This window comes from Canis lupus, chromosome 3 (genome assembly GCF_048164855.1).
Source record: "Canis lupus baileyi chromosome 3, mCanLup2.hap1, whole genome shotgun sequence".
Taxonomy (NCBI): domain Eukaryota; kingdom Metazoa; phylum Chordata; class Mammalia; order Carnivora; family Canidae; genus Canis; species Canis lupus.
Window position 1 is genome coordinate 54,693,063 of NC_132840.1, and position 21,344 is coordinate 54,714,406.

The window sequence follows — 21,344 nt, forward strand, 5'->3', positions numbered from 1 at the left end:
ACAGCCCCCCCACACACACACACACCCAACAAAGAATTATCCAGTCTGGAAATACAGTGGTGTTGGGGTTGAGAAACCTTCGTCTAAAGTACTTTTTATTTTCCTTGTACTTTGTAGTATCTTTTACATTTCCCAAAATGAACGCATTTGACTAACAGAAGGCAGGTACAATGAGCGTTATGGGAAGCAGGGTACTTGGGGATGCCGCGTTAAGCGGCAGGTGGAATTGAGTGTACTCGCTTGGGATGAGAACGTGGAGGGTTGACGTGTCATCGAAGTAACCAAAATAATGCAGCACGTGCACAGAGAGTCAATAAGCAGTTGTTCACCAGTCCCAGAACCAGAAGGTAGCGTGTTATTTTATTTTTTTTAGGCCGTGGAGGGATTCGTGAAGCTGTGGAGCTGGCTCTTCGCAGTGGTGCTTGGGGCCAGTCCTAGGAAAAGGATGAGAAATTTGGGTGTTTACAGAGAGTGCTGCCAACAAATGATCCCCCAAGTATAGACCGCGCTCTTCAGCATGCATAGTATTTGCTCACACCGTCCCAAGCTGCTGGTTATAAGATAACAATCACAACATAGTGATACCTGAAGAATAACGGAAGACTGAGTGCATGAGCAAATGAACACAGGGGTGTTCGAGATACAGGGTTGGGGGTGGGTCAGCAGGTTGCCCAGGGTTTGCTCAAAGGCCTGTGAGCTGTCCCCCACCCCCACAACTCCACCCCCCACCCCCACCCCGGCCCCCTGTCCTGGGCAGGACTGATGGCTCTTCCAGGGACCCTACCTGCACTTCCCAGCTCTGGGAGACCAGATGGCTGGGCACAGGTGGTGGTGATGTAGTGCCACCCAGTGGATGTTTCTGGCCTGCAGCCCTGGGGTGGGCTGCCCGAATACTGGATAAAAGGGGCCCACCTAGGGGCACCTGGGTGGTTCAGCGGTTGAGCATCTGCCTTCTGCTCAAGGCATGATCCCAAGGTTCTGGAATCGAGTCCCACATCAGGCTCCCCACAGGGAGCCTGCTTCTCCCTCTGCCTGTGTCTCTGCCTATATCTCTGTGAAAATATATCTCTCATGAAAAAATAAATAAAATCTTAAAAAAAAGAATAAAACAAATAAAAGGGGCCCACCTGACCAGGGGGCGCTGGTATGTCAGAGGCTGAGTTTTGCTGGCCTTCATGTTCTGGCCTGTCCCACGTGGCAGGGCCTGGGGTGGGAACAGGGAAGGGACCTGGACACCAGAGTCCAGCCCCTTTTGTGACCAACCTTACAGTGGGTCTGGCTTCCTAGAAATGTCCCCCAGGAGCACGGGGGTAAAACCAATGGGTCGGAAACTCAGGGTCCCATCGGAGACAAGAGCTGGGAGTAGAGGTGAGATGCCGAGACTCATCCACCTAACAGGGCTCCCCTCTCAGTCCAGCGACACATGTTCCATCGAGCATCTTCTTCTTAGCCAGGCACTGGGTCACAGGCAGATAGAGCCCCTGCTCTAGTGGAGGCTGGTGGCTGGTGCCAGAGAAGACACGAGATAAGTGAAAATTTCCTGTCCACAGCAGTAAGCGCTAGAGGAGGCATGTGCTCTGGGCACCTGACCAGGTGGCCTTTGGGGGGTGGTGGTGGAGGTGCCAGTGCCGGGGCTCTAGAAGAAGAGATAGTGAACTAAGACTGGACAGATGAGTGAGGGCTTAGCGTGGTGCAGGGGGGTGGTGGGGAACAGCCTTCCAGTGGAGGGAAGAGCACGTGTGGACGCCCAGAGGAGGGGGAAGCAGAGCCGTGTTTTCAGAGAACCTGCGGGGGCCAAGTGGGACTGGGATTTACTGAACCCACAGGTGCAGGGAGGGCGGGGGGTGAGGGGCTGGAGGGGTCTGCACAGGCCTTTTGTGAGGTGCTTGGGTCTCTTCCACCAGAACAGGGGGGTCATTGAGAGGTTTCATTCTGCATCCCGCCTTCCGAGGATTCACGGGGTCTGAAGACGGGGTCAGGAAGGGTTGCCCAGCCAGGGCCCGTGGGTTAGTGCAGTCCACCCGGCACCGTTTTGTGTGTTATCACCCCCATGGGTCCTCACCTTGCAGTGACAGCAGAGTGGCCCAGGCGAGAGTAGGAGACCAGGCTGGGCAGGGACTTTTAAAAAAGGATGGTGCGGGGCGCCTGGGGGTGCTCAGTCGGTTGAGTATCTTCTTTTGGCTCGGGTCATGATCCCAGGGTCCTGGGTTCAAGACCCACATCAGGCTCCCTGCTCCAATGGGCAACCTGCTTGACCCACCCCCAACTCTGTATCTCAAACACCCCTGTGTTCATTTGCTCATTCACACATTCTTCAGTTATCCTTTTCTCTCTGCCCCTCCACCCACATGTGTTTGCTCTCTCTTTCTCTTTAATAAATAAATAAATAGTTTTTAAAAAGATGTTTTTCATTTATTCATGAGAGATGCAGAGAGAGAGGCAGAGACACAGGCAGAGGGAGAAGCAGGCTCCCTCTGGGGAGCCCGATGCCAAACTTGACCCCAGGACCCCTGGATCACACCCTGGGCCAAAGGCAGACGCTCAACCACTAGGCCACCCAGGCGTCCCAATAAAATATTTTTTAAAAATTAAAAAAGAAACAAGGAGAAAACTTTCCAGAATCATAAACAAAGGACATTAAAAAAAATTTTTTTTATTCTGCACCTTGGCAAACATTTAGAAACACAGAAGGCTTGCTGTAGTAAAGTACTATGGACTCGTCCTCTAACTGCAATGATTATGCAGCCAATCTTCATTTATAGCTCCATTGCCTACCTCTCCTGTCCCCCCATCCCAGGATTATTTGAAAGCAAAGTTCCGACACACTGTTTTTACTGGAAATGCTCCGGAGTGTGTATCTCCATGGAGAGGGGACATGACCACAGTAGGATTAGCCCGTGTGAGAAGATGTTAATTTTTTATGATCATTTAATATACGTAATTCCTCGTCAAACTCCCCCTTTGTCTCCCCAGCCCAGGGTACGTTCCAGTTTCCCACGTGGATGTATTATTGGCTAGATCTCTTTAAAGTTTCCCTCTCTCTGGGCTTTATTGAGATGCAGTTCACACAGCCTACAATCCATCCACTTAAAATGCACAGTGCAACGGTCACAGTTATGCCACCACCATCGTAATCGTTTTTAGAGCATTTTCATTGCCCCGGGAAGAATCCCCGGAAGCCTTTGGCACCCACTGACCTATTTTTTTTCTTTTTGTCTCCATCGATTTGCCTCTTCTGGACGGTTCATATAAGTGGAATCGCAGCGCGTGTGGTCTTTTCTGTCTGGCTCTTTGCCCTTAGGACATGTTCCGACGTCAGTGGATGTTGCAGATGTAGTAGCACCATGTTCCTTTTTTATGGCCACATAGTATTCCATTGAAGGGATAGACCATTTCATCTCATTTATGGCTTTTACTTCTTTTAATCTAGACCGTATTCACCACATGTTTTTATGTTCTTTTGTCTTGCCCCACAGAGGCTCTTTTTGAGACAAGTCCAGGCCAGGTGTAGAATGACCCGCATGCTTAATCCAGTTGTTTTTTTATGCTTAGACTCGGGCTAACAGTTCTGGCAAGGACTTCTACCACCTGGGGCCTCCTGGGATAGCACCCTACCAGCGATACAAACCGGGGGTTTGAGCTCCAGGTTAATGCGAAGACCCCTTTGCAAGGGTGCATTTTTTTCCCTTTCTAATTAGCCAGTAATCTGGAGGGTGATAGGGTGAGACCATGGGCATATCCTATTCCTTCACAGGCTTTTCACCTCAATGCTTTGAGCATCCTTGGTGACTGTGGCCGGATCCATTTTGACTTTGGGCTTTGCAAATGGTGATGTTGTGATTCTCTATCCATTTTTATGGGCCTTCTTCCAGAAAGGAATGCTGCCCCCCTCTCCCTCCCTGCCCTTTGAAGTTACTCATTTGTAGTCATTATTCATAATCATGCTCCCATTGTCCCAATCCCAAATTTGGCTTGTTGGAACTTCTATCTGCAGGCGCTTGGGTCCGTTGGTGAGATTGCATTGTTCTTTGCATGGTTTCTAACCTCCTAGAATAATAAGATGTTCCAGATGGACCTGGCTTCTGAAATGAGCCATTTCTCCCAGGATCCTGGTTCCTTTGAGTCTGAAATAATATTTAGAAACCAACATCTAGCTAGTAGGTATTCTCCCCGTGATGGAGGTGTTGTTCCCTCTAAGCCCTTCTGTGGAATGCTGCAGGGATGTGTGTGTGTGTGTGTGTGTGTGTGTGTGTGTGTGTGGTGTGTGTGTGTGTGTGTGTGTGTGTGTGTGTAGTGGTCAGCCCAGGCTAAGGCTGTACTACCTGGAGAGCAGAGAGTGGGAAGGTGCCAACACCCACACATAGGATGCCCCCCATCCATGCCATTACTTGCACTCCTGTCCTGACCCAAGTTACGGGGATGAGGGCAACCTCTGTATCCAGCTTCATTCCATAGAACCTTGGACACAATGGCCCCCAAATCAGTGTTTGTGGATGATGGAGATCTTTCTCCATCCCTGCAAAGATACCCAAAAAGCAGGAGGTCGTCCCCAGCCTCCATGTGAGAAGCCAGAAGAATAGAGAGAAAAGAGAAAAGAGCCTGCGGCTCTGACTTCCTCACTTTACCACACCAGAGGCTTCCCTTCTGCACCCCCCTCCCTGGCGTGCGTTTGCTTGGCCAGTGCCCATACAGAGGAACCCGCAGGAGAGCCCTACACCTGCCACAGGGTAGCGGCACTGGAGCTCCTGCCTGTGGCCTCTGTCTTCCTGTCAGGTGGCCCAATTTTGGTGAATGCCCTGGGGTGTGAATGATAGCACAGGAGGGTCCAGGGTTAGCAAGGTGGATGCGTTGATGCTTTGAAAATGTCCATCGAAGCTGTGGTTGGCCACAAGCTTGAGGCAGCCCCAGAGCCTTCCTGGGCTACTAGAGTGGCTGCCAGAAGTAGGGAAGCCTTGATGAATGACAGATCATAGATCAGTGAGTCCCCAAGGGAGGCCCCCAAACTCTGCTTCAGAGACACTGCCCCCTCACCCCCAAGAGCTGCTGGGTCAGGTGGGACCCAATTTGGGGCCACTTCTTGTTCATTCTGATGCACTCCAAAGTTTGAAGACCACTGATAGCAAACAGTGAACGTGAGAGAAGTCGCATGACTTGGCACAGTGACAAAGTTACTGAGTTTCTTTATAAAAAAAAATTATTTATTTATTCATGAGAGACAGAGAGAGAGGCAGAGACACAGGCAGAGGGAGAAGCAGGCTCCCTGTGGGGAGCTCGATGCAGGACTTGATCCCAGGACCTCGAGATGATCCTTAAGCTGAAGGTAGACACTCAACCCCTGAGCCACCCAGGTGCCCCTAGTGAATTTATGTTTCTTGTCTAGGACGTAGATGATGTGCACAGTCCCTTTTAGCTCGCTAGCCTGAGGGTATCGGCTTCCATTAACTGACTTTCCTTACTGGCCCAGGTAGGTCTGGATGCGAGTAAGAGGATGAACATGGGCTGCAAGCATGGGCTCCATCAAGCTCTCTGTTTTGTGTGCTGAGCAGATGGCATCCTGAGGCCAGGCTGACCCACGAGCCCAGATGCTCATCCTGCCAGTGGTCCGAGTGATGCCGGCCCAGGATGGGCATTGCTGGGTCCCTGAGGCTGGCTGGAGAAGCCTCCCTGACAACCATGTCCTTAGGTTCCACTAGGGCAAGAAGGCTGTGGGTCCCAGGTCATCCATATAATGCCCCCTCTCCCAGGGCCTTGGGGTGAGCCCGCTTTCCCGCTCATTGAATGGCTCAGGACAGGAGTGGACATTGCACATCCTGCTCAGAGACCCTCTTGAGTCACTAACATAACTGCTAATAATGGGGCAACGACCTCCTCAGCATTGATCCTCCTCCCCTTTAGGATCATAGACTCCTGTGATCTGGTCTTTTGAGATGTGGTCTTTTCAGCTGGTAATCCTTAATGTAATCCATCTCAGAACCATGCTGGGACTGGGGCAAGGCTGCTGAGGACCTGTGGGATCCAAGGTATTTGGGACAGTGGCTTATGCGCTGGCAGCAGGAAGACATAAAAAAGGCAATGCAAAGGCTGAATGAATAAAAGCAGAGAGGCGGCTCTGCTGAGAAATCCCTCCTGCCTCCCGGGGTCGGGGCAGTGGCACGTCACAGAGGGGGCCAGGCACCCCCGTTGCACGTTGCACGGATTGAGGGTTTGATGTGTTGGACCCAGGGGATTCAGGATACAAGTCGTTTTCGGAGTCCTTGGTGCCAGGAGGTGGCGGCCTGCTTTTAACTCTCTGCTCCCCGGCGGCTTCTGCAGGTTCAGACAGCAGGCAGCACTCGGAAGGCTTACCAGCAGAGGGCAGCTGAGGGGTTAAGTCCCCAAATCAGGGGCTGCGAGAAGAGGAGGGAGACCTGGCTTGGAGTGGTTCCCTCAGAGCCTGGGCTGGAGGCTGCGAGCCCGCCCGGCCCCCCCCCCAGGAAGCAGCGTGGGGTCTGGGCCGCTCCTGCCTGCCCTCTTCCTGAATATGGTGACTTAAGGGTTAATGGGAGCTCCAGCGTCCCCCGAACTTCCCAGCACGCGGCTTGCAGGGAGCCCGAATAGAAAACCCGAGATGTCCAGTATGGAGAACAGCCTCGATGATGTCTCTTGCCTCTCTCCCCAGAACCTGGGATCCTCATCGCCAGGCAAAAAGCAGAGCAAGGAAAATACCATCACGGTAAGCGATGGACTTCCGCTGGCGCTCACAGGTGGGGCGGGTGAGCGGGGCTTTCTGCCTGCTGGGCGGTTGCCATGGCAATGTGGACCCAGTGCAAGCCCAGCCTAGAATCTGGGAAGTTCCGAAGCTTGGATGGAGCCGAGATTCCCCTTGCCTTCCCCCCCATCCCCATCCCAGCCTAACCCCCCATCCCCATCCCTATCCCCAACCTCACCGCTTCCCCACCCCCACCCCATCCCCATCCCCACCCTCACCCCATCCCCATCCCTCACCCTTATCCCCATCCCCATGCCACCCTCACTCCATCCCCACCCGCACCTCATCCTCAACCCCACCCTCACCCTATCCCCATCCCATCCTCACCCCATCCTCACTCCCATCCTCATCCCCACCCTCACCCCATCCTCATCCCCACTCTCACACTCATCCTCACCCCATCCCCACCCCTATCCCTCACCCCCATCCCTATCCCTCACCCCCATCCCTATCTCACCCCATCCTCAGCCCCATCCTCACCCCCATCCTCGACCCCACTCTCATCCCCATCCCACCCTTACCCCATCCCCATCCCTCACCCTCATCCCCATCCCCATGCCACCCTCACTCCATCCCCATCCCCACCCGCACCCCATCCCCACCCCCACCCCCATCCTCACCCTCATCCCCATCCCCATCCCTATCCCTCACCCCCATCCCCATCCCACTCTCACCCCAACCTCATCTCCACCCTCACCCCCATCCTCATCCCCACCCTCACACCCATCCTCACCCCCATCCCCATCCCTATCCCTCACCCCCATCCCCATCCCACTCTCACCCCAACCTCATCTCCACCCTCACCCCCATCGTCATCCCCACCCTCACCCCCATCCCCTCCCTCACCCCCATCCCCATCCCACCCTCACCCCATCCTCATCCCCACCCTCACCCCCATCCCCATCTCTCACCCCCACCCCCATCCCCAACCCCCCTCGCCCCACCTTCATCTCCACCCCCACCCCCACCCCAGGCCTTCTGTTGATTTCACCTTTCACTTTTTCCCTCCCGGTGGGTGACTGGGTGCAGGTGCAGGCGTAGTAGGAAAGATGCAGAAGCCCTCCTCCCCGGGGGAGGCACATGTGCCCGGGCGGGGCGGAGGGGGTAGCCTGTGCTCTGCACACCAGCTACGATGTGACATGTAAATTACAGCCACGGCGGGTTGCTTTGCGGGCAGGGTGACTTCTGGAAGATGTCAAAGTTAAAAACAAGAGGAAAAGAACTCTGAGAGTTCTGGAGGGGTGCAGGCAGCTCCTGCTTGGGGTGGCCAGACCGCCTCCTGGGGTTCTTCTAGAAGCCCACCAAGCCCCCACAGGCAAGCCCAGGAGGACTCCCCAACACACACACACACACACACACACACACACACACACCAGGCCCGTGTCGGGGAAAGGGGACAAATGCCTTGTCCCGCTGCTCAGTCCGCCAGCTAAGGGCTTGGAGACATGAGATGTGGGGTCCTAGGTGTGCTGCTTTGACTCGAGCGCAGGGAGCCCAGAGTGGGGACCTGCTCCCTCAGGCTCCAGCACAGGCAGGTCTGAGCCATTCTGACCATCCACACGAAAATGAGGCCCAGAACGGGTATGCCACCCTGGCTCGTGCAGGCTGAATATCCTGCTCTGGATGAAAGATAGGGTTGGGTTCACGGTGACATCGGCAACCGTAATTGCTGCCACTTTGGTGTGCATTTACTATGCGCTGGTAGTGTTCGAGCGGCTCATGGAGCTCTCTGCTCGCTGTGTGAGGTGGAGGTGACAGGACCACTGTCGTATGGTGGCCGTGAAGCCAGAGGGTCTGTTACAGCACCTGCTAGCTGTACAGCAGCCCCATTGTGTCTCAGTGTGCACACCTGTACAACGGGGAGAGATGGCAGGTGTCTGTGCCCCGGGGATGGGGTGAGGACTAAATGCTTCTGTATGCCCAAAGCACTCAGAACAGGAGCCGGGCATGTAGTAAGTGTTCGGGGCGCACTGGTCTTCTTGACCCTGTTTACAGATGACAGAACTGAGGCAGGCAGCCGTACCTCGCCCGGCTGGGATGCATCAGGACTCAGAGCCTGTGTGCCCCACGCCCTTGGAGTTGCCTGTGGAAGAGAGTGGGGCCTGGGTCAGGGGCAGCTGATGGGCAGGGCGTGGGCCATGTTATCCTCACTTTCAGAGCGCCAGGGAATGCCCCAGAGCAAAGCAGAACCCCCCCCCCCCCACCAAGTGTCCTCCAGCGGAGGGAGGGGGAGGGAGGGGGGAGGGGGGTGGTATGGTGGTATGTTAGAATAGTAGGAGAAAAGTGGAAAGGACAGATGCAAAGTGGAAGCGCTTTCCTGGCAGGGATGTTCTGGGGGCCCCAAGGTAGGGACCTGAGTCACCGGCCATGCCTTGGCTTTGAGCCAGAGCGTCAAGGCGCTTGGTCAGAGCCGCCTCTCCAGCGCACCTTGCTCATTGTCTGTCCTGGCCTCGTGTCTCCCCTCCTCCTTCCCACTGACCTAAATCGGAGCTGCTCAGAGCTGGCCTGCAAAGTGTTGCTGGCAGCCCAAGCCTCTGGGACATTTGCTTAAAATGCCAGTTCCTCGATGGGTTCCTAGACCTATGACACTTGGTTGATCTGGGGCTCAGCAGGGATATTTGTGTTGCAACCACCACCCCCAGGGGTTGTAAATACACACTTATGCCTCCTCTGGGAGTTTTTGCCAGAGGAAGTGACCAGCCAGAGGGCTCGGAGCAAGCAGAGCCCCGGGACTGGACTGGAGCTGGGCCTGCTGCCTGCCCTCCCAGGTGGCCCCACGCACGTCCGGGCCGAGATGGGTGAAGGCCTGCGTGCTGCTCTTCTCTGTCCACAAAGCGCTCGCTGCCCCCTGTCCCGTTCGCAGTCCTCCCTCTGGGCTCTGATCCTCCAGGGTTCTGTGGTTTCCCAGAAAGGAGACCCGCCGGGCCACTGGATGGGGAGGTGGGGGAGATGCCCAGCTCCCAGGGCACAGGCTGACCTCTGCTGGCGAGTGGGGCCCGGGTGAGCAATCTCCCACCCTATCGGATCCTGCAGAGTGGACAGGGCGTTTGCAGGCATTCGCTCAGACGCTCGCTGGGCAGTAAAGAGCAGCGCATCCAGGTCCCGGGCTGTGTGTGGACAGGGCCGAGGAACCAGGATGGAGCTTGATCCTGACAGGCCAGCTTCCGCTCCTGCTGCTGGTGGCCTGGAGCAAGCTCTGGGCAGAGCCAGCCACGGGGTGGGTTGCTTGATTAGGAGTGACAGGCCCTCGTGGCAGCTCACAGCCCTTGGCACAAACAGGACATGTGAGAAATCTAGAGGATTCCAGAGAAGCTGACAACAACGCTGCATAGCCTGGAGGGAGGAATCTGGGGACCCTGTGGTCCTCAGCCTGTGCTTCTTGATGTGGCCCATCATACGCCCTGGAACCTCGGTGGGAGCTGGTGGGCTGCAGGTGAGCCCTTGGGGTCGTTTCTTTTCCACTTCCATAGACCCCGGCTCTGACTTCTCTTCCACCCCCTCCCAGATCTGCCTCTCTCCAGAAGCAAATTCAGAGCCAGGTGCCAGCGAAGCGGATGATGCTCTCGGGGACTCCCTACATCAGGCGCACTTGTGTCTAGCACCTGTCATGCCGTGGCCAGCAGCCTTAATTGGTGGCTGCAGCCCCCTTAGAATGCTCCGAGGGTTTCTAGTGGGGTGGGACAGTGGTGCTTGTGATCCCAGCTGCCCCTGTGCAGAGCCTCAGCCACGCAGTGGCCGTCGGGGAGGCGGGGTGGTGGTGATTCCCCTCGTTTATCCGAGGGCTGGAGAAACCAGTTGATGTCAGCGTGAAGATGTCACAGGTCGGGGGCACTGACTTCGGGAGGATCGAGGGTGGGGGTGGCCCCCAGAACTTCTCCCAGACGGTACTCATTGAGAGGCATGCCCCCTGTCCTGCTCCCTGTCAAGTGCCTCTTCCCACCTGAGCCTGCCACCCCTCCCCCCGCCCCGCCTTGGGTGGGGGTGTGGAAGGTAGTGTGACCAAAGTGAAAAGCGGGGTTGCCTGGCTTCCGACACTGACTCCAACCAGGAAGCACGAGCCGTGTGACCTTGCATAACCGACTGAACCTGTCGGTGCCTTAGTTTGTTCCTCTGTAGAATGGGGGTAATAACAGCACCTGCCTGACGTAAAGCAGTTAGAGCCATGGCTGGCACATTATTGGCTCTGATTAGAGCAGATGGTGGTTCCTTAGCCTGTCCACTGTGTTTGCCGGGAGGAAGATGCCATCAAGGCTTTGGCTGTGCCCAGGAGGCCTCGGAGGAGAACAGGCTCCATCCCAGAGATGTTGTGAATCTGGAAAACGTCCCCCAGGAGGGCACAGAGAGCCACACATGAAGGTTTCCATGAGGAAAGGCTTCTCTACTTGCTCTTTGTTTAGGTTGGATTCTCTTATTTGGGGGCGCAAAGGGAGAGGTCCGGCAGATGTAGGATGTTTACCAGCATCCCTGGCCTCTACCCACTAGGGGGGCCTGTAGCAGCGCCTCCTTCCTCCCATCGCCCCCCCCCCCCCCCCCCCCCCGTTTTGTAACAACCACCAATGTCCCCAGGTGGGGGCAGGGTAGTTAGAGAGCAAAGTCGCCCCTGGTTGGTTCACTTCACAATCTCCCTGCAAGATCTCCCGTGCTCTTCTGCCGATCCTGTTGCTCTGAGCCACCGTCGCGATCCCCAGGTCCCTGGGGAGGATCCCTGGTGGCCGAGGTCTGGGTTCTCCCTTCTGAGAACTCACCCCACCAGCAGCCCAGTGAGGTCAGTCTCCTGCTGGATGCTTCCAGGGCTCCCACGCCCACAGGGCTCCCCTCTGGCCTCAGTTTTAAGTCCTCCCTGACTCTGCCTCCCAGCCACACAGAGCAGTGATCCCCAGACTATGGGTGCGGCCTCGGACCCTGGATCCTTTGCGAACCTGTGACCCTCTGTATCTCTCACTCCCTCTCTGCCTAACCCTAACCCTCTTATTAGCTAAATTTCTCTCTCTCTCTCAGATTCCTTCTCCCAACCCCCAGCCATTCCTGCAGTCCCAGCACCCATGCTAACCCTAGTGGTGATTTATCCCAAAGTAGGGCAATCGCTTATGTACCGATTTGCCTTCCTTGTGAGGCTTTAAACTGTTGAGAACAGGGACACCTGGGTGGCTCAGTGGTTGAGCATCTGCCTTCGGCTCAGGGCGTGATCCCGGGATCCTGGGATGGAGTCCCACATCGGGCTCCCCGCAGGGAGCCTGCTTCTCCCTCTGCCTGTGTCTCTGCCTCTCTCTGTGTGTCTCTCATGAATAAATAAATAAAATCTTAAAAAAAAAATAAAACCGTTGAGGACAGAGACCCATTCCATCCATCACTGGCCTTCAGTTATTGCACTAAGGGACACTTGTGGAGCACCCCTCAGGGTTCTGTGCTTGCCAGGTAATAGGGAGACAGCAGAGAAAGGGTCTCCTTCCCATCATGGAGCAGACTCTCTGGCTGATTAAACAGTCATGAGAAGCATAATTACAAATGCATGTGTGCAGAGGGCTGGAAAGATCTAGCATCTCGAGGGGCACATGCAACAGACGTTTGCATGGGAAGTGGACAGGCCAGCGTTCCACTGAACAGCCGTGTGGTTGATGGCTTGAGCTCTGCTGTCAGCCCAGCCCCGATTCAGATTCTTAACTTGTGGGATTTTCAGTTTCTTCCTGTAAAATGAGGCCCGTGTAACGCAGCCCATGGGGGTTGCTGGGATGATGACATGGCAATGTGTGTGGGTCGCCTGAGTGAAGGCCTCCTAGGGATTCCCAGTGGTTATTGCTGCCTCCCCCGGGGAGCTTGTGGGGTGCAGTTCTTGTTGGCACCTACCAAGGGATGCGGGGCTCTGAGGAGCATTGGGGACATCCCTGTGCGACGGGTGGGAGCATCCATCCCCAAACCAGAGTTGGTAGAGGCGGGGACAAGCACCCTGGCGCCTTTGGCCAGTCCATCCAAGGACCCGTATCCTCACAAAGCAGTAGAAGCGATGGCAGGGATGAGCCCTCCTTGTCCCCCGTCCCCCAGCCCAGCCAGATCATCCCCTTCTGTGGTTATTACAGGGCCATTTGTGGGACCTCTTGCCTTCAACCCCCACCAGAATGCTCTAGAAGATCTCTGTGTTCACCCAGTTCTGCGATCCTTAATGCCCAATATAACGCCGTCATTCGTTTGTCGCTAGATTTGGTTGAAATGTTCACAGACCACATTATCACACAAAATAAGGATGCCCCTGTGATCGCTGTTACTTGTTGAAACAAGAATAGCTGGCACGTGACATCAGGAATATGCGACGCTTGGGAATCCGGCCCTTGTGTCCATGATTCTCTCTGCAGGAGATCCAGGCGGCAGTGAGCCATCCGAGCCCCCCGGGGCTGGGGGGAGACGCCCCTAGTGTGTCAGCCTGAAAAGAGGGTTTGGGGGGACAGTTGCCTGATGGTGGGCATCGGGAGGCTGGGCCTCCCCCACTGCAGACTCCCTCAGGCGCCAGGAGGAGGCGATTCCACATCCCCAGGGTTTTCTGGATCCTTCCTGCTCCTGGTCTTCCCCTCCAGAAGGGGAATCCCAGCCCTTCCTTCCAGGATGGGTGTGTATCCCGGAGGAGAGGGCTCCTGTCCTTGGCTGGGACGTCTCCCACACCGTCCTGACCTCCTGGGACTGCAGGTGAGACCCGGGGCTCTGGCAGCCAGAGCGGAATGTATGTGCTACATGCACATCCAGCGTCCCATGTTGTGTCACCTGACGACACGCTGAACTCCTCCTGCCGGCTTGATAGCAATTGGCAGGAGCTGAGAGCAAGATCTGCTCTTGGACAAATCTCCACAGACCGCGCCCCTCCCCAGAGTGGGGGCTGGGCACCCCCACCCAAACCACAGCTTCTGTGCACGAGGCACCTCGTTCATGCACACGGCTGCCTAGCATTGCAGTTTATGCGGCCTCTGTCCAGAACCCCAGGGTTTTCCATGCGGTTCCTGCTTGAACATCACAGGGTTCCCACTTCGGCGGGTGCTGGCTCCGGGGTGAGGCTTGCAGACAGCAGGGCCCAGGTCTCGCCTCCCCGAATCTCCGTGGCTCCCATGCTGAACACAAATGAACGGGCTTCCCCAGGAGCGGATCCCAGGCTTGAAGCAACCCCAACAGAAGCGGGGGCCAGAGCGCTTCCACCGGGTGGGGAAAGCCAGGGCACCACGGACGTGCCTGGGCAGGGTCGTCTGAGACAGGCCCCAGGAACATCTTCACTGTCCTGTCCTGGGGGGCCCGGCCCCAAGCACACATCCTAGCATCATCACCTTCCACTCTCTTTGTCCGTAGAATACATATGGTGCATAAAACGCACAAGGTAAACTCTCGACCTGACCCCTCGGCCACATAGTTCCTTTTTCAGGAAGCAGGCGATGTTATCGGCTTCCAGAAGTATTCCGTACATAAATGACCAGATGTGTATATGTTTTCTCCTCCCCGCTCTGTCTCTTGCTCAATCTCTGTCTTCCTGCACAAATAGTAGTATTTTGTAAATACTATTCTACATCCTGGTTTTTTTCTTCCCCACTTGATAATACGACCTGGCGCGCCTTCCACATCAACATGTAAGAACTTTCTCCCGACGTTTTCAGCTGCCTATGCAAATCTCATAGATGCCTCTCTGCCCATTGCTGTTTAACCACTCCCCTGCTCGTGGACGCAGATCCATCCATAGGGCATGCTCTCCGTAGTGGTCACTGGGTTGGAGGCTCAGGCCATGTGTTTTTTGATAGATCCTGTTATGCTGCCCTGCAGAGAGTTGGGACCGGTTGCACCCCCCTGGGATGGGCATGAGTGCTGCTGCCCCTCATTGGAAACGCGGGCCCCTGGAGCATCCCGAGACTGCAGTCAGTGCATGTTCTGCCAAACTGGTGTAAAGGGAGACCTCTGTAATGCCGTGTGCCAGGCACAGAGCCTTCCCAGCTGCTCCCAACCTTCTAGGCAAGTCATTTTCTTTCTTGTTCTGTGCTCTGCAGATAAACTGCGTGACATTCCCTCACCCAGACACGATGCCGGAGCAGCAGCTGCTGAAACCAACCGAGTGGAGCTATTGTGACTATTTCTGGGTAAGTGTGCCTCAGTTTCCTCCACCCCCTACTTCTCCGAGGATCAGGAGTAGAGGACACCCAGAAGGTGCATGAAGGGTCTCAAGCTCAAAAGAGGATCCTCTTCTGTTGAAACCTGGTGGTAGATTGAGCATCCAGGGCAGACGTTTGAGACCCTCTTAGAGTTCAGATAGTTTCATAAATCTCAGCGGATCCATGGGATTTTCATTCAGGGCAGCACGGCAACCCCGGATGGAATGCAGATGAGCTGAGGGTCACTACTTTGCTGCTTGGTAGGAGCAATAGGCTGGAGCCAACTTCAGTGGGGGAATCTGGCCACCCCACTTGCTCTGTCACACTTGAAGGTGACCTTGGACAAAAGCTTTACCTTTTGGGGCTTCCCTGCTTCTATCAGGCAGGAGGAAGTTGGGAGCCAGGATCTGTGGAGAGCTCTGCCTTTACTCACTGTGGTTCCAGAACTTTTGCATTCTGTTCAATGAGTGCAGAGCTTCACTTTTGCAAGATAAAAAAGAGTTCTGGAGACAGATGGTGGGTGACGGTTGTGCATCCCTGTGAATGCGCTTGATGCCGCTGAGCTGCATCCTTAAAAGTGGTTAAGATCGGGGGGTGCCTGGGGGGCCCAGTCGGTTAGGTATCCTGACTCTTGATCTCCACTCAGGGCTTAATCTCAGGGTCATGAGTTCAAGTCCCAGGCTCCAGGCCGGGGGTGGAGCCTTCTTTAAAAAAAAAAAAAAAGGTTAACCTGGTAAATTTTATCTTACGTGTATTTTCCCACAACAAAATCAGTTATCTGTTGACAAGTGCACAGCCCGCCTGCTCAGAAGCTCTAGGAATAGCCCTTGGCCTCCGCCTGTAAGGCCAGCAGTGACTTTCAAAGTGAAATCACCTCACTCTGGATTCCTATAGTGCTGATGGTTGCTCATCCTTGGGAACATATGAAAAAAACACTGAATTGTGTGCTTTAGGGTTAAAAAAAAAAAAAAAACACTTAAGCAGAGACCCTGAGGAGCAGTGAACACACAGAATAAAAACTGTTTGTTTCGCCACCATGCAGGATGGCATCGCTACCCGTTTCTAGTTTGCAAGCCAAGCACCAGACAGACATACTTTTGTTCTGTTGACAAGTCACTTGTGCTCTCAAAGATACCCAGTGACTCCCAGTGGCCCAGCCGTGTATCTCCCAGACCTTGGGGTGGGGGTGGGGGGGTTGGGATCTGGAGAGGGGCAGCAGACGTCATAGAGAGGGTTCTGTGGGGTGGCAGAGGTCAGAGTGTAGGGGATTCAGGGGGCCCCATGAGCATGCTAGGTCTCCTTCTGTTTGCAGTAGGAAGATGTTGAAATATGATGTGATGAGGTTTAGAAGCATCGTGCGAGGAAGACTGGGAGTGGCTGGTGGAGGAGTCAACAGCACGTACAGAAGCTCACGGTGGAGCCAGAGATTGGGGGCGACGGGAAGTGGCTGGTTATAGATGTCAGCTCGGAAGAGGGGTGTGCAAAGTGGAGCATTCAGGGGAGACTGGCTGGAGCCCTGGGAATGCAAACCCCAGGAGCTTCAGGACAGTGCATGTGGGGTTCATGTGGAGGCATCAGGGGCCCTGCCACTGGTCAGCATCCAAGGGAGCGCCATTTGTGCAGTCCTGTCCTCATTCAGGCTCTGCTGCAATCTGCTCCTTACTAGGGCTTTATTTTTCCTGACCACCACTTTTTCCTCTAACAGAAACCTCCCCACTGACACAGCCATCAAAGTCCACCATTTCTGGTTGCTTTTCCCGAGTGTGGACACATCACTCTCCATCCCATGTGGGAGGCAGATTGAGGCAAGGATTTGGGGGGGGCGGTTCTTTGGCTTTTATCAAGGTGTAGCATTCACACAGTGAAGCATGTGGATCTTAAAAATACTCGGAGAATGGGACTTCTGGGTGGCTCAGTGGTTGAGCGTCTGCCTTTGGCTCAGGGCATGATTCCAGGGTCCGGGGATCGAGTTCCACATCAGGCTCCCCACAGGGAGCCTGCTTCTCCCTCTGCCTCTGTCTCTGCCTCTCTGTGTGTCTCTCATGAATAAATAAATTTAAAATCTTAAAAAAAAAAAAAAACTCAGAGAAGCTTTTCAGTGGCCAGAGCAGCCCTACCATGCCATGGAGTGTCCCACATGGTAGTGATCTCTCTGTCACGAGAGGTATTAGCAGTGTGGCCCAGAGGGCTTTGTGTCAGGATGGCTGAGGAAAGGGGATCCCATGTCAGAAAGGAGTTTTTGTGAGGGGTGTCCATAAGGTTTTAAATGCTCAACGATGGGAAGTGGGATTCTCTCCAGACCCCTTTCCAAATTTCCCTTCTCCTAAAACATCTGCTCTGGAAGTAGTCTTAGAGACATAAGATACAACCCAGGCCTACTGCAAAGAGGGGGGATGGACACAGCTTGGGATTGGAAAGGCCTGGCCACATCACCCCGTGGCTAAGCTGAGACAAGGGGTCCAAGGACCGATGTACCTGTCTGGTATCAAAGGATGCATTTTTAACTCCTTTCTTTAAGCACCAAAGCATCTGAGTCTGGATTCCTGGTGGGGAAAGGCTGTAATGGGGGAGGACACAGCTTCAGGTGTGGTACCTGCCAGGCCCAAGAAGTCTCTAAGAGCTATGTGGGCAGACCCCGGGATGAATGTCCTGCAGGGGAGGCTGAGCCTAGGGGTTGCTGGGTAGGAGGCAGGAAAGAGGTATTCAGGTCCCCTTGAAGAAATGCAAGCAAAATGAAAGAAGACATTTAATTTTGACATTTTAAGAGTATTTGCTTGTAAAATGAATCTAGTACTGAACTCTCATTTCACTGACTTGACCATCTTCCTTGAGTCCTGACTTGGTTGAAAGTTGACTAACATCAGATACCACTTAACGAGCATTTAGGATCCGGCAAGCGCTGTGCCAAGCCATTTCCAGGGGTCACTTACCCTGGAATGACCATAGGAGGTGGGCACCAGCATCTCCCCAACACCGAGTTTCACAGAAGCAGCTCAGACTTGGACCCAGGGGAGAGCTTGCCTGAGGCCTCCCAGGAGAGAGACACGAACTGGGACCGTGGGCACAGCACCCCTCTTGGGCTGAGGTCAGCTTGCCAGGGGGCGGGGGGGTCCCTTCGGGGGCTGCCTTCCCCACACTCCGTTCCCTGCAGCCCTGGACACCACCGTCACCTAACCTCCCGTGCCTCTGTGTCCTTTCTAGGCTGATAAGAAGGATCCTCAAGGCAATGGCACTGTAGCTGGGTTCGAGCTGCTGCTTCAGAAGCAACTGAAAGGCAAGCAGATGCAGAAGGAAATGTCAGAGTTCATCCGGGAGAGGTGAGGCCTGGGCCCCCTCCCAGCTCCCGGGGCCATGGGCAGCGCCACCTTGTCCTCTGGGCCCGAGGCCCTTGAGCGACTGGGATGAGCACTGGCAACTCGGCACCCTGCCCAGTTAGCCCCAAGGGGAGCATGAGACCTGAGGCACCCCAAGATTTGTCTTGGGACAAATCTAACCTGCAGATGTGTTGCTTTGGCCTGTGTAATATGTTTGAAGTTTGAGCTAACTTTTCTTTTTTTTTAATTGGTAGATCTTACATTAAAAGCTGGCTGCCTGGCATATCTTGAAAAGGCAAAAAGTCTGGCAGGAATGGTTTGCCCAACAATGGACCAGAGCCAGGTGGCAGCCACCCCAGAGAGGCAGCATTTTGCCACAGTCCCCACCACTCCCTGCTGTCTCCCGCCGTAGACCCCTGGGCTCCTTTACATTGGAAGCACTGGTCCTGTCATAACAAAAAGGAGGAGTGTTACCTTGTAATTCATCTTTGAACTAAAACTGTGTCCCGGGCCTGGGTGTAAAGAACGTGCCACCCCCACCTCCCCCACCCCACCCCCATCCCTGCCATCCTTGCCTTCAGGGAGCTCAGTGAGATGCAAGAGTCAGGTGAGGTCATTGTGACAAGTGCAAGGATTATAATAGTGATTTTGCTGAGGGATGGTCTGTCTGAACATAAGCGAGGAAACAATAAATTCAGCCTGATGGAAACAGGAAAAAGTAAAAGGAGAGTCTTAAGTTCCTTCTCCACCTCCCACCTTTCAGTTCCTCCGAGGTCTGAGACCCTGTAAGGCACACACACCTGCACACATGTATGCACCCCCCCACACACGTGTGCATTACACACACAACTTTCCATTCTGGAGTTTCCAGGGTGCGCTGGAAATATTTACAATAAAAGGCAATATATTTAACATTTTTTTAAATAACAATTTTAGTAATTTTTTGGAGTTTCAAAGCACCTCTTTGGCTTAGGAGGCCTGTTTTCCATTTGTAGAAGCAAATCTTTATTTTACGACCCTCTAAGCTGGTACGGGGTGGAGAGGATACATCGCTGAGGTGCAAGCAAACAGTAGCACAAAACAGGTGACCAGGTAAACGGCCGTGAAGCCAAAGTTTGAATACACCTGCGGTCTTATATGTTCCTAAAAATGTCATGTTAGCAGATAAATAGAATCTGACCTTGGAGAACACTCTGGTCTTCTGTGAGGAGTGCAGATGTCTCCCGGGAGGCCTTTCCCAGCCGGGAGAGGTGAGGGCAGGGGCACACAGGTGGAGCCTGCTGGGCCCGGCATAGGGCAGCCAGGCCTGGTGCCTGGTGTATGCAGTTGGCAGTGAGGAGTCTTGGGGAGTGTGAAGCTAGGAGTGCTTAGACCTGCTTTTGAGGGAGATGTGTTGACCTCTGGATGCTGCACCCTGGTCGCCCATCACCCTGGAGAGGGCAGTGCAATGGCAAGGAAGTAACGAAACAGGAAAGAGACTCCAGTGGGACCCAGATGCCATCCAGAGGTGACAGTGGGAGCAGAGCCATGAATGAAGAAATACAATTGTGGGTCTCTCAGACCAAAGCAGAAAATAATTCTTACTCAGAATGATGCCAGGGGGCTTGGTTAGGCCACCCATCGCCATCACCACACCTGGGGCCATCAGCTTCAGAGCTGCTCAGAGCAAGGCTGCAGCCCCCGGAGGGTCTCTGAGGCCTTCCTGTTTGCCGAGGGAAAGGCTGGGGGCTTCTGCATGGTGGCTCTGGACATCACAGCACGGTCCCTCATCCCCGCAAGGCCCAGGGCACCGCTCAGGTGCTGAGCATCGCCAGGGACAACACTCTCACGTGATGTACCAGTTAATCCAGAACACTCCCCAGAGAGTTGCCTTGAAAGTGTGTCAAGGGCTCGCCTGCTGGAAGCAAAATCCAAGGCAACCTCCCTCGCTCGGGGAACGGAGGCAGCCGCAGCTCTGGGCACTGCCCAGTTTCCATGGAAATACGTGTGGCCTGCAGGCCTGATGGTCGGGAGATGCTGAGGGCTGGGGGACTGTAGGGGGAGGTGATGTTCCTGCTTTGTGGGGGCCGTCCCCGCTTTGGAGGATCTACCCCCAGGGTGCAGGGGCCAGAAGGGAGGCTGCCCTGCATGTCCCTGTGGTCCATCACAGGTTATGTTCATTCATTGGAGGGCCTCCCACCTGTCCAGCCCTGGGCTAGGAGTGATGCGAATAAGAGCGCCTCTTCACAGCCCAGAAGACACATGGGGTCACCCCATTTTACAGATAAGGAGACAGAGATTCACACAAGCTCGTTTACTCAACAAGGATTTTTCTAAGCACCTGCCGTGTGTTGGGTGGATGGACGAGAACCTTGAACTCTCAGAGCCTGTGGTCTAGAGGGTTCCTTTACACCGTCAGTAGGCAGCAGGGCTGTGGGTCAGACCTATGATATGATCTCGTGCCGCTGAGCTGACATGTTGGGTTTTCTCCCATTTGCAGGATAAAGATAGAAGAGGAATACGCAAAAAACTTGGCTAAGCTCTCTCAGAATTCATTGGCTGCTCAGGAGGAAGGGTGAGTGGGGAGAACGGTGACGGGAATGGGAAGGAACAGCAGACAGGATGGGGGACTTCCTTGTCCCTGATCCCTAATCGGTGCCATTGTCCCACGTGACTGGGGAAGTCTGCATAGGCCTGGCTCCAGGTGGGCCCTCATGATTGCAGGTATGTGCGTCCATGCTCAAGGTGGGCACTTCCCCATTATCTTCTGTCTGGTGACCAAGGGCCTCCCACCAGATCCTGGTGTATGTCAGCAGCCCCTCTACCTCATGCCCTGGTCGCTGCACACCATCCCCCAGACTCTCACCCCAGCTCCCGTCTCTCTGAGAGCAGGCTGGTAAGACCCTGGGTGGGAGAGGATTCTGTACCCGGGCCCTCATTTAGAATTCTCTCCCGAAAGCCAGGCTCCCCTGCCTCTCCAGCTGTAGGGGTCCAGACCTCCTTGGGTTCAGGACCTGGGCTGGCGGAGGATCAGCCCCACCCTCCCAACCCCAGAGGGGTCCCTAGCAGTGGAAAACTAGTTTCCTCTGCTTATATCTCTCTCTTTGTTTTTTAAAGATTCATTTATTTACTCACAAAAGACCCAGAGAGAGGCCAAGACACAGGCAGAGGGAGAAGCAGATTCCCTTTGGG

At 54.6% G+C, this 21,344-nt stretch overlaps 1 protein-coding gene across 9 annotated transcripts in view; it reads left to right on the plus strand.

The window, feature by feature from the left end:
* Positions 1-21,344, plus strand: part of GAS7 (growth arrest specific 7) — a 209,869-nt gene that overhangs the window by 165,971 nt on the left and 22,554 nt on the right. For all 9 annotated transcript variants that reach the window (XM_072821132.1, XM_072821131.1, XM_072821130.1 and 6 more), the window contains 4 exons: positions 6,659-6,712; positions 14,758-14,847; positions 18,061-18,176; positions 20,653-20,727. In XM_072821132.1, the coding sequence (XP_072677233.1) occupies positions 6,659-6,712; positions 14,758-14,847; positions 18,061-18,176; positions 20,653-20,727 (335 nt within the window). The remainder of the gene's footprint in view (positions 1-6,658; positions 6,713-14,757; positions 14,848-18,060; positions 18,177-20,652; positions 20,728-21,344) is intronic.